A 17,828-nucleotide genomic window follows, 5' to 3' on the forward strand; every position below is an offset into this window, starting at 1 on the left:
TTTTCGTCCAAGAATTTAACAACCGGACAGGATTTAATCCACATAAGATCAATTCTCTGAAGGCAACTTCGTCAAAACAAATACTATAACTTGTACATAATTCTTAATTCAGGTTGCTTGCTGTTCAAGAGAAATTGAAGTTGACATTGCAGACTTCATCCACCGGACATGAATTATTAAGCACAGACCAGCCTGTCGGAATGGATTAGTTTATCGAAAATATAGAATTCTTTATCTATGGCTTCTGGTCAGGTTCCCTTAACAAATGAAAAAGAAGTTGATTTACTTGCTCAAACAATAATCATCCACATTTCTTGAGCAAGTCCAACATTCATAGGTCGGAGAATGGCTGTAGCAGCTTATTCATCTTTGGTTTCCCTCATGCATGTTCTGGACAACGTTCAGCATCCTGCCCGTCGTCGGCTTCATCTCGACAGAAACCAAATTGGAATTCTGCAGGAAAAGGTTCGTTTCTTGCAAGATTTTCTTGAAGTCCATTGCCAAGGAAAAATCCAAAAGATGCAAGATCTGGCGATGCAAATCTCTGTTGTAGCCGATGAAGCAGAAGATATAATTGACTTATATGTAGTGGATCAGCTTTGTGAAGGACCGAAAAACAGAAGTCATGATATGACTGCGCTCTCATCTTTCTGTCAAGATATAAACAAAGTAATTGAGAAGCTTGATTGTGTAAAGAGTGAATTGATGATGGTAGTTGAAGAGGAACGCGCCAGCCTCCAAGCACAGAAGCCCATATCTTCCTTGCCGGCTTGTTCATCAACAGTGCTTCCATCCAGTGCCAAGAGTAGTACTATGGTGGGATTTGATGAGCGCTTGGAAAGAATCATGGATGAGCTCACTGGACATAAATGTGATCTCCAGATCCTCCCTATTGTCGGGATGGGAGGTATTGGTAAGACTACTCTAGCTAGAAATGTTTTTGATCATCCATATATTGTCCATTACTTTGATATGCGAATTTGGTTTACAATATCTCAAGAATATAGCTCGCGAGGAATACTTGTACACCTTCTTAACGATGGAAGAAACCAAGAAAATAGTAAAACTTTAGCTGAATTAGGACAACGATTGTACAAAAATTTATTTGGTAGAAAGTATTTGATTGTTATGGATGATGTCTGGAGCATCGATGTTTGGGATGATTTGAAGCGACTCTTTCCGGATAATAAGAACGGAAGTCGAATTCTGGTGACGACTAGGTTGTTTAATGTGGCAGTTTCTCTAGGCTCCCAAAGCCCTTATATGATGGAGTTTTTGGACGAGAGTAAAAGTTGGGATTTATTTTGTGAAAAGGCATTTTCAAGGCAAGGTTGTCCATTTCCAGAACTAGAGAAAATTGGAAAGTATATAGCAAAATGTTGTAGAGGACTTCCTCTAGCAATTGTTGTAATTGGCGGCCTCCTTGCAAACTCCAAGATGACTCGAGAAGATTGGGAGTTTGTAGCAGAAAATGTGAGCTCCTATGCTAATTTAGGAAATGATGAGCATTGTTTAAAAATACTATATATGAGTTACAACAATCTGCCTCTTCATCTCAAACCATGTTTCCTCCATATAGGAGTTTTTTCTGAAGATCGTGATATTAAAGTCTCTAAACTTATCAAGTTATGGGTTGCTCAAGGATTTTTAAGGCCAATAAGAGGCAAAAGCTTAGAAGAGGCAGCAGAAGAATACTTAAGAGATCTTATTGATAGAAATTTGATTTTAGTTGGCAAACTGGGATGTAGGAGCAAAATCAAAACATGTAGCATCCATGATTTTCTTAGAGACTTATGCCTAAGGGAATCTGAAAAAGTACAATCTTTTCACGTCCCAAAAGTACAATGTATCGACTTTAGATACCACACATGTGGTTGTTTCTTATGTAGTCGCTATCAAATCAAGACATCCAGAAGGGTACATCTCTCTCAAGTCCTCCGCTTCTCGCGGTCAACATTCCTTTCCAGGACATTGGTATGTGATGTCTGTAGAATTAGGTACCCGATGCTCATTAGGTTAAGATCGGTGATGGTAATGGATACGGTTGATGATCAGTCCTTTGAAGAATTTCAACAACCTACTCAACTGCGGTACCTTTCTATCAAATGTTTCAGAGACTTGAACTTGGTATATCCTTCTCCAATACCTTTACTTTGGAACTTACAAACTCTAATTCTGGATACGGACTCCTGCGTATTTTCAATAGTTTTACCATCTGAAATTTGGGAGATGCCCCAACTCAGGCACCTAGTACTCAAAAAAGTTGGTTTACCTGATCTAGTAGTTAATGAAGATTTGACTATTTTGGACAACCTACAGACGCTTTCCCTCATACTAAATTTTAGGTGTACAATGGATGTCATTGAGAGAATCCAGAATTTAAAGAAACTGGAAATTCTTTATGATTACACCTCCAGAGAATGGTCGTACTATTGCCTTGACAATCTTCCGCATCTACATAAACTTGAATCACTATGGTTACAATGTGAAAGATTTTTCTTGAAGAACATAACCTTCCCACCCACACTCAAGAAGTTGACCTTTAAAGAAATGCGGAATTCCTTGGGAAGATATCAATGCTATTGGCTCGTTGCCTAATCTTGAAGTGCTCAAATTGTACTATAACGCCTTCAAAGGGCATGAGTGGAATCCAGTTGAAGGAGAATTTCTTCGTTTGAGATTCTTGTTACTGAAGGATGTTGACGTGGTGTGCTGGGGCGCAGACAAGGCCAACTTTCCGAACCTTGAGAGCCTTGTTCTTGAAGACATAATAAATTTGAAAGAGATACCTTCAGGTATTGGAGAAATAGAGACATTGCATTCAATTCATCTAGTTAATTGCAGTGACTCCATTATCAACTCAGCAAAATATATACTGGAGGAACAAGAAAGCCTGGGAAATGAGGCCCTTCATGTTCATGTTCGATCCAAGGAGAAATACCATGAGATGGTCCCTAAGTATCGACCCCCATGCCATTGATTTAAGGTATGTATTACCAAAGAGGAATTTTTTTTCCTAAAGAACAGAGCTAAAAGATAATAAATAAGGTGGTTCGATATCTGAAACCTCCATAGATGAGGGATTTTTATCCCTATGTTCTTGGGATGTGATTGATTCTGGCTGATGTGATTAACAGGCTATTCGGCCTTAGAGGAACAAGCCCACATCAGTGTCAATTTTTTTGCTACTTATCTAACTTTAATTGAATTTATTGTAATTTGTTATTTGAAATTTGATTATTATTAGAACAATGTGTTGAATTTTTGTTTAACGTCTTCATGTAATTATCCATCTCTACTAAAAAAACGAATTACTTTCATTCTGAAGTTTAGAACTATGGCCATTTTACAGGTTTAAATAGGGGTGCTCACGGTGGGGTTTTGGATAGTTTGGTGGTTTTGATACTTATAATAACAATTAGACGTCGAGGCTAACAAAAATAAAAAAAATAAAATAAGTACTTATTTGTAGTAATCAAGAAAGACCAACATTATACACCATAAACCATCAATACTGTACACAATCTTAAGTAGATTAAAATATAAGAATATATATAGTAATCCAATAAAAAAATACTTAATTCAACAACGGCTAAGGGTCGGTTATGGACATATTAAATATATTATTAAGAAAGCATATCTCAAATTTAGTTGTATCCTTAATCAATATTTGATAAATAGTACTAGGTAATACTCTAGGTAATCAGATTTAATTGTATCCTTAATCAATATTTGATAAATAGTACTAGATAATATTCTAGGTAATCAAATTTAGTTGTATCCTAATGAAGATTCCTTTTCTAAACTATTTGTATATGTCTGTTGGGAGTAGGATCAATTTCTCACGGATTGGCTTCAAGTGGATTCCTTAAAAAATACAAAATAGTTGGGGGTTTTGATTGTGAAGAAGAATAAAAGGTAAATTAAACTAGAGAGCTAATAAAATTAGAAGAGATAAATATTCGAGAAGACTTTTCCGATTAAGGTCGGGTTCATGCTTGATTCCTTTGTTTGATCATTGGTGCAAATATAACACTCGTTTAAATAAATAAATCAGTTATAGTCATTGGAATGACCTAACGACCTCACCTTTTCTTACCTTTTCGTTAACCAAGGTACGATCGTTGGCTAAATCCCTAATCAATGGACAACCCTGAAAATGTCGACAAGATTCAGTCCATCAACAATATTAAGAGTTAGAAAGAGCTGATTCTAACCAACAAATTCCTACGAGGATAATTCATTTAAGTTAGATCATATATTTCCCATAACATAATTAATTATATGACATAATCAATCATGCTATGTTGCTACTGAGTGTTGAATTAAATAAACAATTACACGAATTTGCAAAATTCAATTGGCAAAGTAAACTTTCTTGATAATGAACAAGTGACTACATTATTCATAAATTATATGTTTGTAGTAAGACCACATAGAACAACATGGATACCTATTTTAACTAGAATAGTAAGCATGAATTAGATCTCACAACATTTAGGAGCAAGCAATCGCCTTAATCTTAACTAGAAAATAATAAAATTAGTCTAATATGTTAATAGAAGAACACACTGAAAAAAAGTGTAATTCCATTAACTAGGCAATGTAACAAAACAAAAGGAGAATTTGAAGATAAAATCGTTGATACCATGGAATTGAGAGGTCCTCCTATTTATACTAAAAGCATCCTACGAATTTAGACATAGGGGATGGTTAAGTACATAATCGGCTCTAAAAAGTTAATAAATCATTCCTTTATATCAACCAACTATCCCAAGAGATTCTTTCCAAGATCATAAGACAATCATTTCTTCCTTTTTTTTTTTCAGCATAAATCGCATCTTTCCTTTTTTTTTTTTTTTTCAGAGTTGACCGGAGCATTAAGTATGGGCACGCCTAGTCGGATCAACAAATATGCCAGGATTATTCCTTCCTTCCTTAAATGCTTTTGAATTCAATTTTCCTTTTTAGCTCAATTTTGCCATCTTTACTCATCAAATCTTTTGAATTGGAAATGTAATAAATCCATGTGATTAGAAATATTTTAGCTTAAAAAGAAAGATACAATCATCATCAAATCATGATTGTGTACTTATCATGCACAAAAGCTTGATCCTTCCAATTTTAAGAACGGAAAAATCATTATAAGTAGATTTAATAAATATTTAAAAGCATAAATTGAAAAAGAACAGAAAGACAGAACAGATAAAAGACGGTAAGAGAAAAATGAGGAAAAAAAAATGAGAGGAAAAATAAATAAAAAATTAGGTAATAGTCAAATGAGCTTAAAATTTGAATGAACTTAAATAACTAATTATATTTTTTTGGTATAAAATCCAAATATAAATTTTATAAAAATGGGCTTTGTAATATGAATCTTTAATAATATATGAATTTTGATTTTATATAATTTGAATATAATTCTTATAAAAAAATAATTATTTTATCATATTATTATATATAATTTAAAAAATTAATTATATATTTAGAGGTGCGGTTTGATTTTTGACAATTTTTTTAAACTCTAAACTGAAATCAAACCAATTGTGATGTGCAATTTTACTCTAAAATTTAAATTACAATTTGAAAAATAAATCATAAAAAGGGGTTGGCTAAGGTGGGTGGGTGGGGGTGTGCTGCGGTGCGACAATTTTTTCTTTTCTTTTTTTTTTTAATTATTTGTATTTTTATAGTTTATATATACTTGTAATAATATATAAGATCTAAATCGTTGATTTATATTATATAGAATCCAACGGTTGTAAAATAAAAATAAAATAATTAAAAAAAAGAGAAAAAAATCCACATAGGCATAAAGCCAATCACGTGAAGGGGGTATTTTCAATATTTTTTAAATATTGAGGGGGTAAATTGCTATTTTATTTTTAACAAGAGGGTTAATTGTCTATTTTCTGTATCACATACAGGTAAATTACAATTTGCCCGCTCCTAATATAAACAATATATTAACAGAAAATATGCAGGGCTCTTTTTCTGTGTTCTCTTCTTTCTTCCCTGCAACATGGAAAATTTGCTTAATATGAAGCAGGTAAATAATTAAAATGAATAGATTTTAACCATGATGATACAAACTTTACTGCTGGGAAGAAAACTTGATATTACGTTGTCAAATTCATCTAAAACAACTAGTTATGGACATCCATTAAAGAATAAGCCAATACCTGAAGCAACCGGAACTGACAGAAGAACGCGGCTTCAGCCCACAAATATACCCTGTCTTGACTAACACACCACCAAGAGTTTTCAACAGTAGCTTCTAATCTATATCACAAAATGTTGCACGAAAACTTTCTAACACGAGAAATTCAAGCCGTCTTTGGCTTCGGCTTAATACGCTTCACTCTCGAGTATAGGAAAACTCCAGCAAGGGCTATTCCAGTACCTGAACCAAGAAAACACAGAGATGAAGAATTGAGATTGATTTTAATTGTAGTTAACCTTTGTGTTTAATGAAATAAGAGTACATCGGTTATACCAAGAGAGTTAATTGGTGAAACTGGTGTGCGGAAAAAGAGAACAGAAGTGACGATAACCACCACTCGCTTAACACAGTTTCCCACAGAATGGGTGACAGGAGATACACGCTGCAATATCATGTACGAAACCTGCAAACAAAGACGCTGGAATCATTAACTTGATAGAATTGGAAAGGATGCAGAATCGTATATCTTTTCATTTGCAACCTTTTGATGAATACTTTCATTTTAAGTCTTTGGAGAATACCTTCACATTAGTCTGGCTGTTTGCAAAGGATGGATTATTTTTCACTAAATGCAGATAAATTAACTAGAATTAGATATGTGACCTACAGCAAAATATGTGGTCTAATACATGCTCCTCTTATGATAAATTAATTACATAAAAAGATCATAAAGTTTTAGCAGCTCAAGTTTTTCATACCTAAGTTTCTACTGTGCGACACACATAAGCCTTTAGCAAAGACATAGTTTTAATCTTCTGGGTTCAAAATTCAATTCAAAATTCGAATGTTCAGGCATTCGCATGAGCAAGAAAGCATCATGGTCATTCAAGATAGATCTAGAGGTTCTAATTACATTGATAGCTTTATAAACAATAACATATAAAGAAGTTACCAGTAGGTTTGCAATCTCCTAACATAAAACCAGGTTCTGGGGGATATCCAGAGAAGTTACTTGAATCCCAGATTTCACAGGAAAATCATTATTGTCTCAGTCAGATACATGACACATAATTAATACAGATTTCCAATTTCCTAAAAGCATTGCTTCATTGGTATCATGTCTAAAAACTTCACCAGGTTTAGTACAGCAAAAGTATGTCGTTCAAAATACCTTCCAAATAAACTTGCACGAGTAGTTTATGCACTAAAAGTAGGTTTTACAATGACTACCTGCTGATATGCATGGAAGCAGAGAGCTGCCAGGAGTGACCTAGTGTAAACTTGCTTGACATTCACCCCCTGGTCATAGTAAAGAATAATGAACTTAATCAAATCAGCCACAGAAGCCAATGAACTAACAAAATGAAAGAAGCTCCTCTAGGAAAGGGTCAATTCAGATAAGTTTAAAGCAAATTCTCATTTAAAATTCACTTACAGCAGCTTCGAGGTATGAAGGTGTGAACGTGATGCCTTCCATAAAAAATGTAGTCGGTATCATCAAGATGAAGGACATTATAGTAATTATGGAGAATAGAGTAATGTTGTCCAGGGATTCCTGCATGGAGAGAAAGTGAAGCTGATGCCTATTTCCAAGACACTAATAGAAAAATTAGCTTAAACTTTTTTTTTTCCAGAGTCTTTTCAAGAAGATCAGGTATTGCAATAACGAATTCCAAACGTGAATGAGACCAACCAATTATTAACTGAAACTGCAGCACTCACACTGAAGTCACAAATACAGCATGCTCTGATATAAAAAAAGATAAAATTGAGTGCAAATATACCTCTTTCTTAACCATAAACTTTTTGCTAAGGACATTACGGGATTGATTTGTCAAATTTGAGGCCATTGCACTCCAAAAACCAGCCCTTCAAAAACCAAAATAGTATAAATATCTGTGCAAAAGTCTTGAAATTAGCACTTGTTAGCTTGCAATTAAGACAAAGACAATGACAGAGAATGATTGTTGAAATTGTTCCACAGTCCTTTACCAGTTAAAAGAGGCCTCAGTCAGTGATGCCAAAGCGACTCCACCAACAATCGGTACCAGAGATGAAACTACCCATATTGTAGGAAACTGTACAAAAAAGGGTAAGCAGAAAATAATATTTCATTAAGTGATTACTTACACAAAGAAAATATATCATCACTGCAAGCCTAGGCAACCAAACTTAAACATCATGAACCGAAAAATTTAACTTTTCACAAGGTAATTGAACTGAAGGTCAAGAACATGTCACAATGGCCATAACTGGATTTCTCTCATATGTTGCTGAGCTATAGGTCTTAAATCAATAGTTTTTTCAAGTTTAACAGAATTGAGTGACTAGAGAAGATATGAATCATTCACCTCGCCCAGAAACATAGCAGAGAGGACAACTGAGAAGAAAGGCTCCATAGCTTTGATTGTATGAGTGAATGAGACGGCAACTTTTCCAAGACTCATATTAGTGAAGAGGTTGCCTAAAGTATGCACCACCGCCAATGGAAATATTGCGGCGAGCTGCGAGTTTTAGACATAGTATATAACTCATAGTTAACAGAAATAACTGTACAGGAAAAACATTGAACAAAGAACTCCTGCATGCTACCACCTACCTGGGCACCACTGATTTTAGGCCGTTTGTAGAGATTGAAGGTCCACATCACAATAACAAGTACAGTCCCAACAGCAAATTGACCAAGACTAACTGTAACCGGGTAATGAAAAGCTTTGAGAACCTATTACAAACAAACAACAACATGAAATATCAATAATAAAGAGATGCACACCTATCGTGTTTTTCTTTTGTTTAACTGTGGAATAAATAATTTAAATTTGAAAGCCAAGAAAATAGTTTCAGTTCCCAAAAAAATTCCATGCCGCAAATACTATTTAGTAACTAAGCTTCATAAATACTAAAAACACAAACCAATTCCCTCGTGTAACTGTTACAATGCACAACTTTATTCTTGTCTATATCTCTTCAGGGTCAGCAGCTACTCAAAGCGAATTACTAATTTAGGTGGTGTAGCAAGAATCACATTGACAGAAAAATAAGTAAATGTATTTTGTTTTGTTTACGCATCAAAATTAACGAGGAAAAGCAATAAAAGAACTCATATACTTTCTATTTCTACAGTTTCTTTTCATACAAACAGAAAGGACAATAAATTGACTAAAAGTTATGCAACTTCTTATTAACATATAACACATGCTAAAAGCCTAAAATCAAGAATTTTAGCTTTTAGAAATCTCAGTCGCAACAGTAAAACCTCATCACATCACAGAAAGAATTCTCGACATGTGGAACTCAAATAACCATAAATTTGCTTTTGTACAAAACGAATCGGGTAAAACTATAATAGCAAGTCATAGACATTAAGTAAAATTCTTCAGACATCCACAAATCAATTATTAAAAAATTAGAACTCAACACTCCAGTATTACACGAAAACAAACTTGTAATCACTGCAAAACTAACATTATTTAAGCAGTAATTATTTCAGTAGTATTTTACCAACCAAAAATTTTTAAAAACCAAAAATTCCACTGTCTGACAATAAAAAAAATTAAGAAACAAATAAGAAATGAAAACAGAGAAATAACTACCTGCTTATTATAGATGTTGAAGTAGATATTAAAAAGGTACCAGAGCCCGAATAGAGTTCCGAGCACCAAAGTATCCGAAAAGCTCTTAGATTTTGGGCTCTCCGGCGCCTCCGCACTCTCTGCAGTAGCCCGAACCACTACACCATCTGATGCCGTCTCCGAACCACCAGGAGTCAGGCTCGCAACCCACCCACTCTGCTTGAGAGAACATCCAATCACGCTTAATTTCCGTCGCGAAGAAGAAGTTGACGCAATAGACAGAGACGAAGCATAGCTGGAAAAGAATCGGTCCGATGGGGATAGCAAGAGGTGGTTGAATCCATTCCTTGACAGCCTGCGAGGATTGGCCGAGAGAGAAAGGGAAGGGGAGAATCCAATAGCCGAGCTCTGCATTTTTCCTCTAGATCGAGAGAGAAAATGAAAGAGAGGAAGAAAGGCGGGCGGAAAGTGTAAGTGAGAGTATCAGTATGGGAAAATGTGTGTATATATATGTGGAAATGGGATATTCTGCTCTCGACAGATTTTCTTCTTTCTTCTTCTCACCTTTTATATATTAGGAAAGTGAATCCATAATATCATTATGAAATGATTTTTCAAATATTTTATGATTTTTAATATTTAAAATCCAACTCATAAATTTAAAGTTACAAAATGATTCGAATCGAATCGAACACATCATTATTCAAACTTATTCGAATTATTATCGGGCTTTAAAAATCGAGTTTGAATTTGTTCTGATTCTTGATTGATCGAACTCAAACGAACTTTAATTGAATTAAATATAAGTAGAGCTCGAGTAATCTCATGTTTTTAATTATATTTTATTATTTTTTTACTAATCGAATCGAATTTGATAGTTTTATTAAATATTTTTTTTTATTTAAGTTTGGTTTATTAAGTCAATAAATTGATTTCAAACGAGTTTTCAGCAATTGATTTCAATTAAATATCGAATAAATTAATTTATTTTTTGGGTCTACATAGGTCATATAATATAAATATTTCTTGGTGAGGGATTAATTATTACCAATTTTTAGAAAATGACGTAGTTGCTAAATTATCTCAAACGTGAAAAAAAATATCTACTTTCTAAATTTAGGAATCATATCTCATATCTATACTGTATTATACCATAGGGCTAATTACACTTAAATTTCATCAAAAAATATACTTACATTTCTTTTGAAAATTATTTATTTAGACCTGACACATTTTATTAGGGTGTGGACGAAAAATGCTGATGTTAGCAAAAAACCACATAAAATTTTTAATTTTGCCCATCATTTAACATTTTCATGCATATTTTTATACTTATAAATGAATAAATATAATATATATATATGTATATGAACTGAGGTTAATATCTTTATATTTTTTTTTCCTCATAAGTACAAAATTATTACATGGGACTGCAATTGTGGGGTAAAATTAAAGATTTTATGTAATTTTTTTTTGTTAAGGTAAATGTTTTTCTTCCAAACCCTGATAAAAAGGGGTTAGGTATAAATAGTGAATTTTTGAAGGAGGTATAAGTGTAAATTTAAAATTTTTTTAAGGAGAAAACATAATTTTATATATTTAGAGGGACCTAAATGTAATTAACCGTATATTGTATATAAAAATGTGAATTTTAGAAGATCTTTCTAATAGTGAAACTACATGTACTATATATAATTGTTGTGGACTACTTAGAGGATGAATAATAGGGAAATAATGTTTCAATGCAATTAATTTTCTAGAAGAAATGTTGAATACTTTTAGAAAATATTGATTTAGTAGGGTATAGTAAAATTTGAAATGAATAACATATAAAAAAAATATGTCAATTTAAAATATTACTTTAAACTTCAGTAATTTTTAAAACAATGAGTTCTGTATAATCGACTTATTTGAAACCTTTTTATTTATGAGAATACCACGGAAAATACGACTTATTTGAATAACTCGGTGATCTACCAATTGTAGAAGTAGGATTTTTTTGAAAGCAATAAGCGCTTAAATAATACAATTTAAGTGTACCATCTTCTTTCTCATTTTGAGGAAAAGGTGCGGAAGGAAAAGGAAACAACGGAGAGATCCGAATCGGACCTAAATGGGAATGATATGAAAAGTCTTTTTCAGAACCTAGCATTAAGGGCGTTACGATGATATACGAGAGGAATAGAGATAAACTAGTGATTGGCGTAGAGGAGAAGATCTGTTTATGATAAAGTTCAAGAAAGAGTCGTCTCATTTCCTTACTTCTTCGTTCTTTCTAATTCATTCACTTCAAGATTGGTTCCGAACGCCGCGTAACATCATCTTCAACCAACCTCCACCATACCGGTCCGACACACACTAGAAACAAATAATCATTGACTAAAAATTATGATAAATAATTTTTATTGGCCATAATTAAATAAAATCGATGCAAAAAAATATATTTTTCACTAAAAAAAAGTTATTTTCCACGACTAGGAGAAATGGTAAAAATATTTGTCATAACTTTTAGTCACGATAAATATTTTAGCCACCCTGATAAATACCGTAACCAACAATTAACCATTGTATGAACTTAGTCAATAACTATTTACTACAATTACTTGTTTTTAACCATGGAATGATTTATGTCTAGTCTTGTTAGTAAAGAGTGGCTTTTATTTTAAAGTTGATGGTGTGGTATTTAGAGAGGATTAAGAGTGTCAGTGTTTGTATATGCATGTTTTCACTATAAAAAAGAAATTATTACTCGCTACAAATTATATTTAAATAATTATTATTAATTATAATTAAATAAAAATTATTATAAAAAATTAAATTATTTACCAGGAAAACTCTTTCATAGTCATGAAAAATTATTTTGCCATAGTTTTTAACTATAATAAATATTTTAATTATACTTACAAAAATTACGATCAACAGTTATTGTCTGATCATAATCAATAACTTTCAGGTTAAAGTTATGATGAATCCCCATGTGCCTCTATCAAATTTTACTTTAAGTAAATTAACAATCTTCCACAAAGTATATTATCTTTTAAAACCTAATAATTATACTCTTTTTCATATGGGATTTGATATAATTATACGTAAATTTTTTATAATTTAAAACATTGTACCTAGCTTCTTTAAGGTTTGCATCAATCTAACAAATAAGTCTATCCGTTAGTCGAAATTCACCGAATTTGCTGATATTAACAAAAATTTCTTGTGCTCGGATCAAACTTTAGTCGTCTTTGGCCAATTATTACACATTAATAATTATTTATTATTCAACAGAGCTTAAGTGCCCGTTAGCTTTTGAACTTGATGTCGGAAAGTTATGAATAATATTTGCTTAATCCCATAATTTAATGGTGATTAATGGACCAAGAATTTGATTGGTTGTGTGTGAATCCTTTCACTTTCTATTTCACACTTTACCTAACAAATATCTATAAATTTGAAAGGAACTCCCCATATATATATACACAAATTATAGTTAGTTGAGGACTAATTAATTTAAAAGCTTATTTTGGGACATGCAATTCTTGATCCAGGCTGCTTAGTCAGGTTCAGTATGAAAATGTATGAGAATAATTTGATTATAAAAAGATTTATTTAACCTGCTATAAGTTAGATATAAGTCAATTGAGGATAAATATAAAATATTTTTTTAATTTTTTTTAATTAATATCAGTAAATTCGGTAAAATTTTGACTTACAGAGAGACTTGTTTGTTAGATGAAGCAAAACTCAGAGGTACTAGATGTAATTTTTTAAAGTACAAAGAATTTATGTGTAATTATATTAAATCTAAAGGAGGAAAGTGTAATTAATCCAAAACTAATTAATACGAGTCAATAGTTATATTATTTTAATTTTTTTTTTCTTTTAGAAAAAAAATATCACATATATAGTTTATTCAAGTGGTCTAAATATTGGACCTAAACTTAAAACTATTTGAAACTGTTCAAATTATTTATAATGAACGATTGTTTTAATCTTTTTTTTTCAACTAATTAATTTGATTTCTTAATAGAAAAAAAATTAGAATGTATTTTTTTTTTCTTTTGAAACTTTGAAACAGAAATTATAATACAGAATGTTAAAATTTGAGAGAAACAAAAAATTTAGAATTATAAAGTCTTGGTCAAAAAAGGTTTCAATTATTATGTGTACGTCAAAATCAATTTATAGTCTGTAGTCTCCCTTAACTTTGAGTACATTCACACACTCAAATGGCTGTAGCAGCTTATGCATCTTTGGTTTCTCTCACTGATGTTCTCGACAGTGTCCAGCTTCCTGGTCGTCGTCATCGGCTTCATCTGGACAAGGAACAGATCCAGAGCTTGCACCAAAAAGTTCTCTTCTTGCAGCACTTTCTTGAACTTCATTCCCAAAGAATTAGCCCAGAAATGGAAGATCTGGCGAGACAACTAGCTGTTGTTGCCGATGAAGCCGACGATATCATTGACTTCCACGTCGTGAATCAACTTCTTGAAAGATCTCAAGATAAAACTCATCATGTGGCTGCTCTCTCATCCTTCTGTCAAGATATCGACAAAATTATTAAAAAGATTGATTCCATCACGGAAAAGTTGATGATGGTTAAAGAGGAACGGGTTGACATCCAAGAACAACCTCCTATAGTTTCTGTGTCTATGGGTTCTACCGCACCTTCTTCCCGTGACAAGAATACTATGGTGGGATTTGATGAACGCTTGCTTCAAGTCGTGGATGAGCTTACGAGAGATGAATCTGATCTTCGGATCCTCCCAATCGTCGGGATGGGAGGCATTGGTAAGACAACTCTAGCTCAAAATGTATTTGACCATCCATATATTATCAATCGCTTTGATATACGCATTTGGTTTACAATATCTCAACAATTTAGCGTTCGAGAAATTCTTCTAAAATACTTTTTCAAAGATGAAAAGGACTTCTGCAAAAATCAATTAGGAGTAGCTGAATTGGGAGTACGTTTGCACAAACTTTTATATGGTGAAAGGTATTTGATTATTATGGATGATGTGTGGAATACCAAAGCTTTTGAAGATTTTATGTTGTACTTTCCAAATAATGGAAAAGGAAGCCGAATTTTGGTGACTACAAGGTTGTTGGATGTCGCTCATACTTTAGGTTCTCACAACCATTATTTCACAATGAATTTTTTGGATGACGATAAAAGTTGGGATCTACTATGTGAAAAAGCTTTTGCACGAAAAAATTGCCCTTATCCACATTTGGAAGAAATTGGAAGGAATATTGCTAGAGGTTGTCGCGGACTTCCCTTGGCAATTGTTGTAATTGGTGGGCTTCTCACAAAATCCAACAATACACCAGAATATTGGGAGTTTGTTGCAAAGAATGTAACCTCATTTGTCAGTTCTGGAGATGATGAGTATTGTTTAAATATATTGTTTTTGAGTTACAACAGCTTGCCGATTCATCTTAAACCATGTTTTCTTTATATGAGAGTTTTTCCTGAAGATGATGAGGTTGAAGTCTCTGAGCTGATAAAATTATGGATTTGTGAGGGGTTTCTAAAACCAGTAGGTGGTAAAAGCTTGAAAGAAGCTGCAAAGGAGTACTTGAAGGATATTGCTGACAGAAATTTGATTTTGATTCGTGAACGGACGCGTAGTGGAAAAATAAAAGCATGTGGCATTCATGATATTCTAAGAGAGCTATGTTTTAGAGAATCTAAGAGAGAACATCTTATCCGTGTCCCTAGAGCACAAAACATTTATGTTTCAGTATCATTGAAAGATCGTATCTGCTTTTTGTGTGGTCGATTGATGAAGAGACATAATAAGATACATCTCCAAGAAGTTATTGTTGGCTCGCAATCAACAACAGTTACGAGTCCATTAGTGTGCAAGGTGTGTAGTAATATGTATCAAAATCTTAATAAATTAAGATGGGTGAAGGTATTGAAATTGGAAAATGACGAACCCCATGTAACATGTCTGCTACACACAAAGTTGCGGTACCTTAAGGTTGGACCATATAATTGGTGCAAGGAGAACCAAACAATTTCCTTACTTTGGAATCTACAAATTTTGGATCTTGATATTTCAAAGACACTTTGGTTATCTGAATTTTGGGAGATGCCAAAACTTAGGGATCTCAATGTTTATCATGGTAGCATTCCTAATCCAATGGATGAGCACGATTCCACTATTTTGGAAAACCTAAGTATGATTAGGATAGGAAAGTTTTGTTGTAGTGAGGAGGTTGTCAAAAGAATTCCAAATTTAAAAAAATTAAGTGTTATGGCTATGAGGTTATCTGGTGATTATTCTCTCGCGCAACTCAATAAGCTTGAATCACTCTCTTTATACTTAGGTAATTTTGGTTTGGAGGACGTAGGCTTCCCAACTTCATTGAAGAAGTTGAGATTGTCCGATTGCGAAATTCCTTGGAAAAAGATGACGATAATTGGTTCTTCATTGCCCAATCTTGAAGTGCTTAAATTGTATGATGCATTCGTAGGCCCCGAGTGGAGTCCGATTGAAGGGGAATTTCTTCGGCTGAAAGTGCTGGTCATTATGAGCAGTGAATTGTCACATTGGGGAGCAGAGGAGATTCATTTTCCAAAATTGCATGGGCTCTATCTAGAAGATATGAGGAGATTGAAAGAGATCCCATTAAGCATCGGAGATATATATACACTACAATCCATTCATTTGAGAGGACGTTTCAGTGTCTCTGCTACGAATTCGGCAGTGGAAATATTCAAAGACCAAAAGGAGAAAGGAAATGAGACTCTTCAAGTTTATGTAGATGGGAAACAAGTCGATGAAGAACAAGTTCTTTTAGACTCCCATGATGAACAGGTTTCTTCCGACTCTGATGAAGAACGAAGTAAAAGTTTCATGAGAGCCTTTAGAAATCAAATATGATGTATGTGACATTTGTGTTGTGATGAAATTACTTTGAAATTTCTTTTAGCATTTAACTACATTTGCCGTCGAATTGTTTTGTATGAAACATTTGAGTTTCGTTATTTTTTTAACTATATTTTACATTTATTTTGTCGCCCCTTGTATACAATTTAAGCTGTAATTAATGTAATTAAGCTGAAAATAAATTGTTATTTATTCAAATATTAATCTACGGAAAAAGGCTAATTAATATAATAAAAAAATATATTTGAAAGAATGTTACCACAAGAAAGATTATCATAATGGAAAGGGTAAATTTATTCCTACCAATAAAAAATATTTCTGATTTATGTATTTATCAGCTTTTATTAATATATAATTTCAACCCAGTTAACTCATTTACTATTTATTATGTGTTTGTTACTGAGTTGATCCCCCCAAATTTTTTAACTTATTCATACCAAAAAAGATATTTCTGATTTAGTCTATAATTAATATGTTAATATAAAATTATTTTACACTCTTACTTTTAATTATTATAATTTTTAATATTTATTTTTATCTTATAGTGCCTTTTTTATTTTTGTATATTAATTATATGTAATTATGTTTCTCACTTTGTTGTTTTTAATGAATATGTTTTTGCTTTTAAATGTTTTTAAGATTGATGTTGTCAGAAACACAAGTGACTCTACATGCAAAATTAGGACAAGTTATGGTATTCACTTCCTATAATTAATATAACATTTAACCATGATAATTATTATGATTAAAAATGAATAAGTATAGAAAATGTTAAATATAACATTTTGTTGATTGGGTTTTTTTTTTTTTTTTCATCTGCCACATAATCGCTTATCTGAAAAAAAAATGTTAAATGACATAAAATAAATTTGAATTATATTATATATAAAATTATAAATTATGAAAATAAATTATTATTTCATATAATATAAATTTAAACAAAAAAATTAAAATCTTTCCATTCTAATTTGAATTAATTTTATTTGAATATTGATGGATCTCAGATTTTTTTTGGAATGGAGTCCTTTGAAATTTAATCTCCAAATTCTTTTCTTAAATTTAAATATATCAATCCAAATACACCATCAGACCTAGAATCCATAGAATATCATGCTATTTGTCAAATTAAAAATATAAAGGAATAAAAGATATTCTATCAAAATCCAATCTATGAATCAATCTAGGCATAATTATAATTTT

At 32.3% G+C, this 17,828-nt stretch overlaps 3 protein-coding genes across 5 annotated transcripts; 2 read left to right on the forward strand and 1 right to left on the reverse strand.

Moving 5' to 3' along the window:
* On the forward strand, window positions 346-2,980 carry LOC105157423 (putative late blight resistance protein homolog R1A-4). The gene is made up of 3 exons (XM_011073833.1): window positions 346-1,473; window positions 1,890-1,974; window positions 2,571-2,980. Exons 1-3 carry the CDS (start codon window positions 346-348, stop codon window positions 2,978-2,980), a joined length of 1,623 nt encoding a protein of 540 aa, XP_011072135.1.
* LOC105157228 (phosphoenolpyruvate/phosphate translocator 1, chloroplastic) lies at window positions 6,003-10,260 on the reverse strand. Of its 2 annotated transcripts, XR_847431.2 has the most exons (10): window positions 9,757-10,260; window positions 8,763-8,885; window positions 8,515-8,667; window positions 8,156-8,241; window positions 7,948-8,032; window positions 7,599-7,718; window positions 7,394-7,462; window positions 6,497-6,626; window positions 6,183-6,403; window positions 6,003-6,015 (listed from the first exon to the last, which is right to left on the reverse strand). XR_847431.2 is itself a non-coding variant. In XM_011073576.2 (9 exons), exons 1-9 carry the CDS (start codon window positions 10,147-10,149, stop codon window positions 6,327-6,329), a joined length of 1,236 nt encoding a protein of 411 aa, XP_011071878.1. In that variant the 5' UTR covers window positions 10,150-10,260; the 3' UTR covers window positions 6,099-6,326. The 2 variants fall into 2 exon arrangements, 1 of the variants encoding a protein (XP_011071878.1); XM_011073576.2 differs by lacking the exon at window positions 6,003-6,015 and having other exon boundaries at window positions 6,099-6,403.
* On the forward strand, window positions 13,917-16,758 carry LOC105157229. 2 transcript variants are annotated; one of them, XM_011073577.2, is made up of 2 exons: window positions 13,917-14,517; window positions 16,066-16,758. In XM_011073577.2, the coding sequence occupies exons 1-2, from the start codon at window positions 13,956-13,958 to the stop codon at window positions 16,620-16,622; spliced, it is 1,119 nt and encodes a 372-aa protein (XP_011071879.1). In that variant the 5' UTR covers window positions 13,917-13,955; the 3' UTR covers window positions 16,623-16,758. The 2 variants fall into 2 exon arrangements, with proteins under 2 accessions (XP_011071879.1, XP_011071880.1); XM_011073578.2 differs by having other exon boundaries at window positions 13,918-14,517; window positions 16,213-16,758.

The sequence above is a fragment of the Sesamum indicum genome, linkage group LG3 (assembly GCF_000512975.1).
Source record: "Sesamum indicum cultivar Zhongzhi No. 13 linkage group LG3, S_indicum_v1.0, whole genome shotgun sequence".
Classification (NCBI taxonomy): domain Eukaryota; kingdom Viridiplantae; phylum Streptophyta; class Magnoliopsida; order Lamiales; family Pedaliaceae; genus Sesamum; species Sesamum indicum.

What these genes read in the sequence shown, in the direction of transcription:
- LOC105157423 (XM_011073833.1), top strand. Translation starts at nt 346, where the DNA reads ATGGCTGTAGCAGCTTATTCATCTTTGGTTTCCCTCATGCATGTTCTG. An exon ending in GGGAGTTTGTAGCAGAAAAT is followed by an intron (nt 1,474 to 1,889) that starts GTGAGCTCCTAT and finishes TTTCTTATGTAG; the next exon opens with TCGCTATCAAATCAAGACAT. An exon ending in CATTCCTTTCCAGGACATTG is followed by an intron (nt 1,975 to 2,570) that starts GTATGTGATGTC and finishes TTCCTTGGGAAG; the next exon opens with ATATCAATGCTATTGGCTCG.
- LOC105157228 (XM_011073576.2), bottom strand. Translation starts at nt 10,149, where the DNA reads ATGCAGAGCTCGGCTATTGGATTCTCCCCTTCCCTTTCTCTCTCGGCC. An exon ending in CTTCATACCTCGAAGCTGCT is followed by an intron (nt 7,463 to 7,598) that starts GTAAGTGAATTT and finishes TACTATGACCAG; the next exon opens with GGGGTGAATGTCAAGCAAGT. An exon ending in GCTTCCATGCATATCAGCAG is followed by an intron (nt 6,627 to 7,393) that starts GTAGTCATTGTA and finishes CTTTGTTTGCAG; the next exon opens with GTTTCGTACATGATATTGCA.
- LOC105157229 (XM_011073577.2), top strand. Translation starts at nt 13,956, where the DNA reads ATGGCTGTAGCAGCTTATGCATCTTTGGTTTCTCTCACTGATGTTCTC. An exon ending in CGTCGGGATGGGAGGCATTG is followed by an intron (nt 14,518 to 16,065) that starts GTAAGACAACTC and finishes CTTTATACTTAG; the next exon opens with GTAATTTTGGTTTGGAGGAC.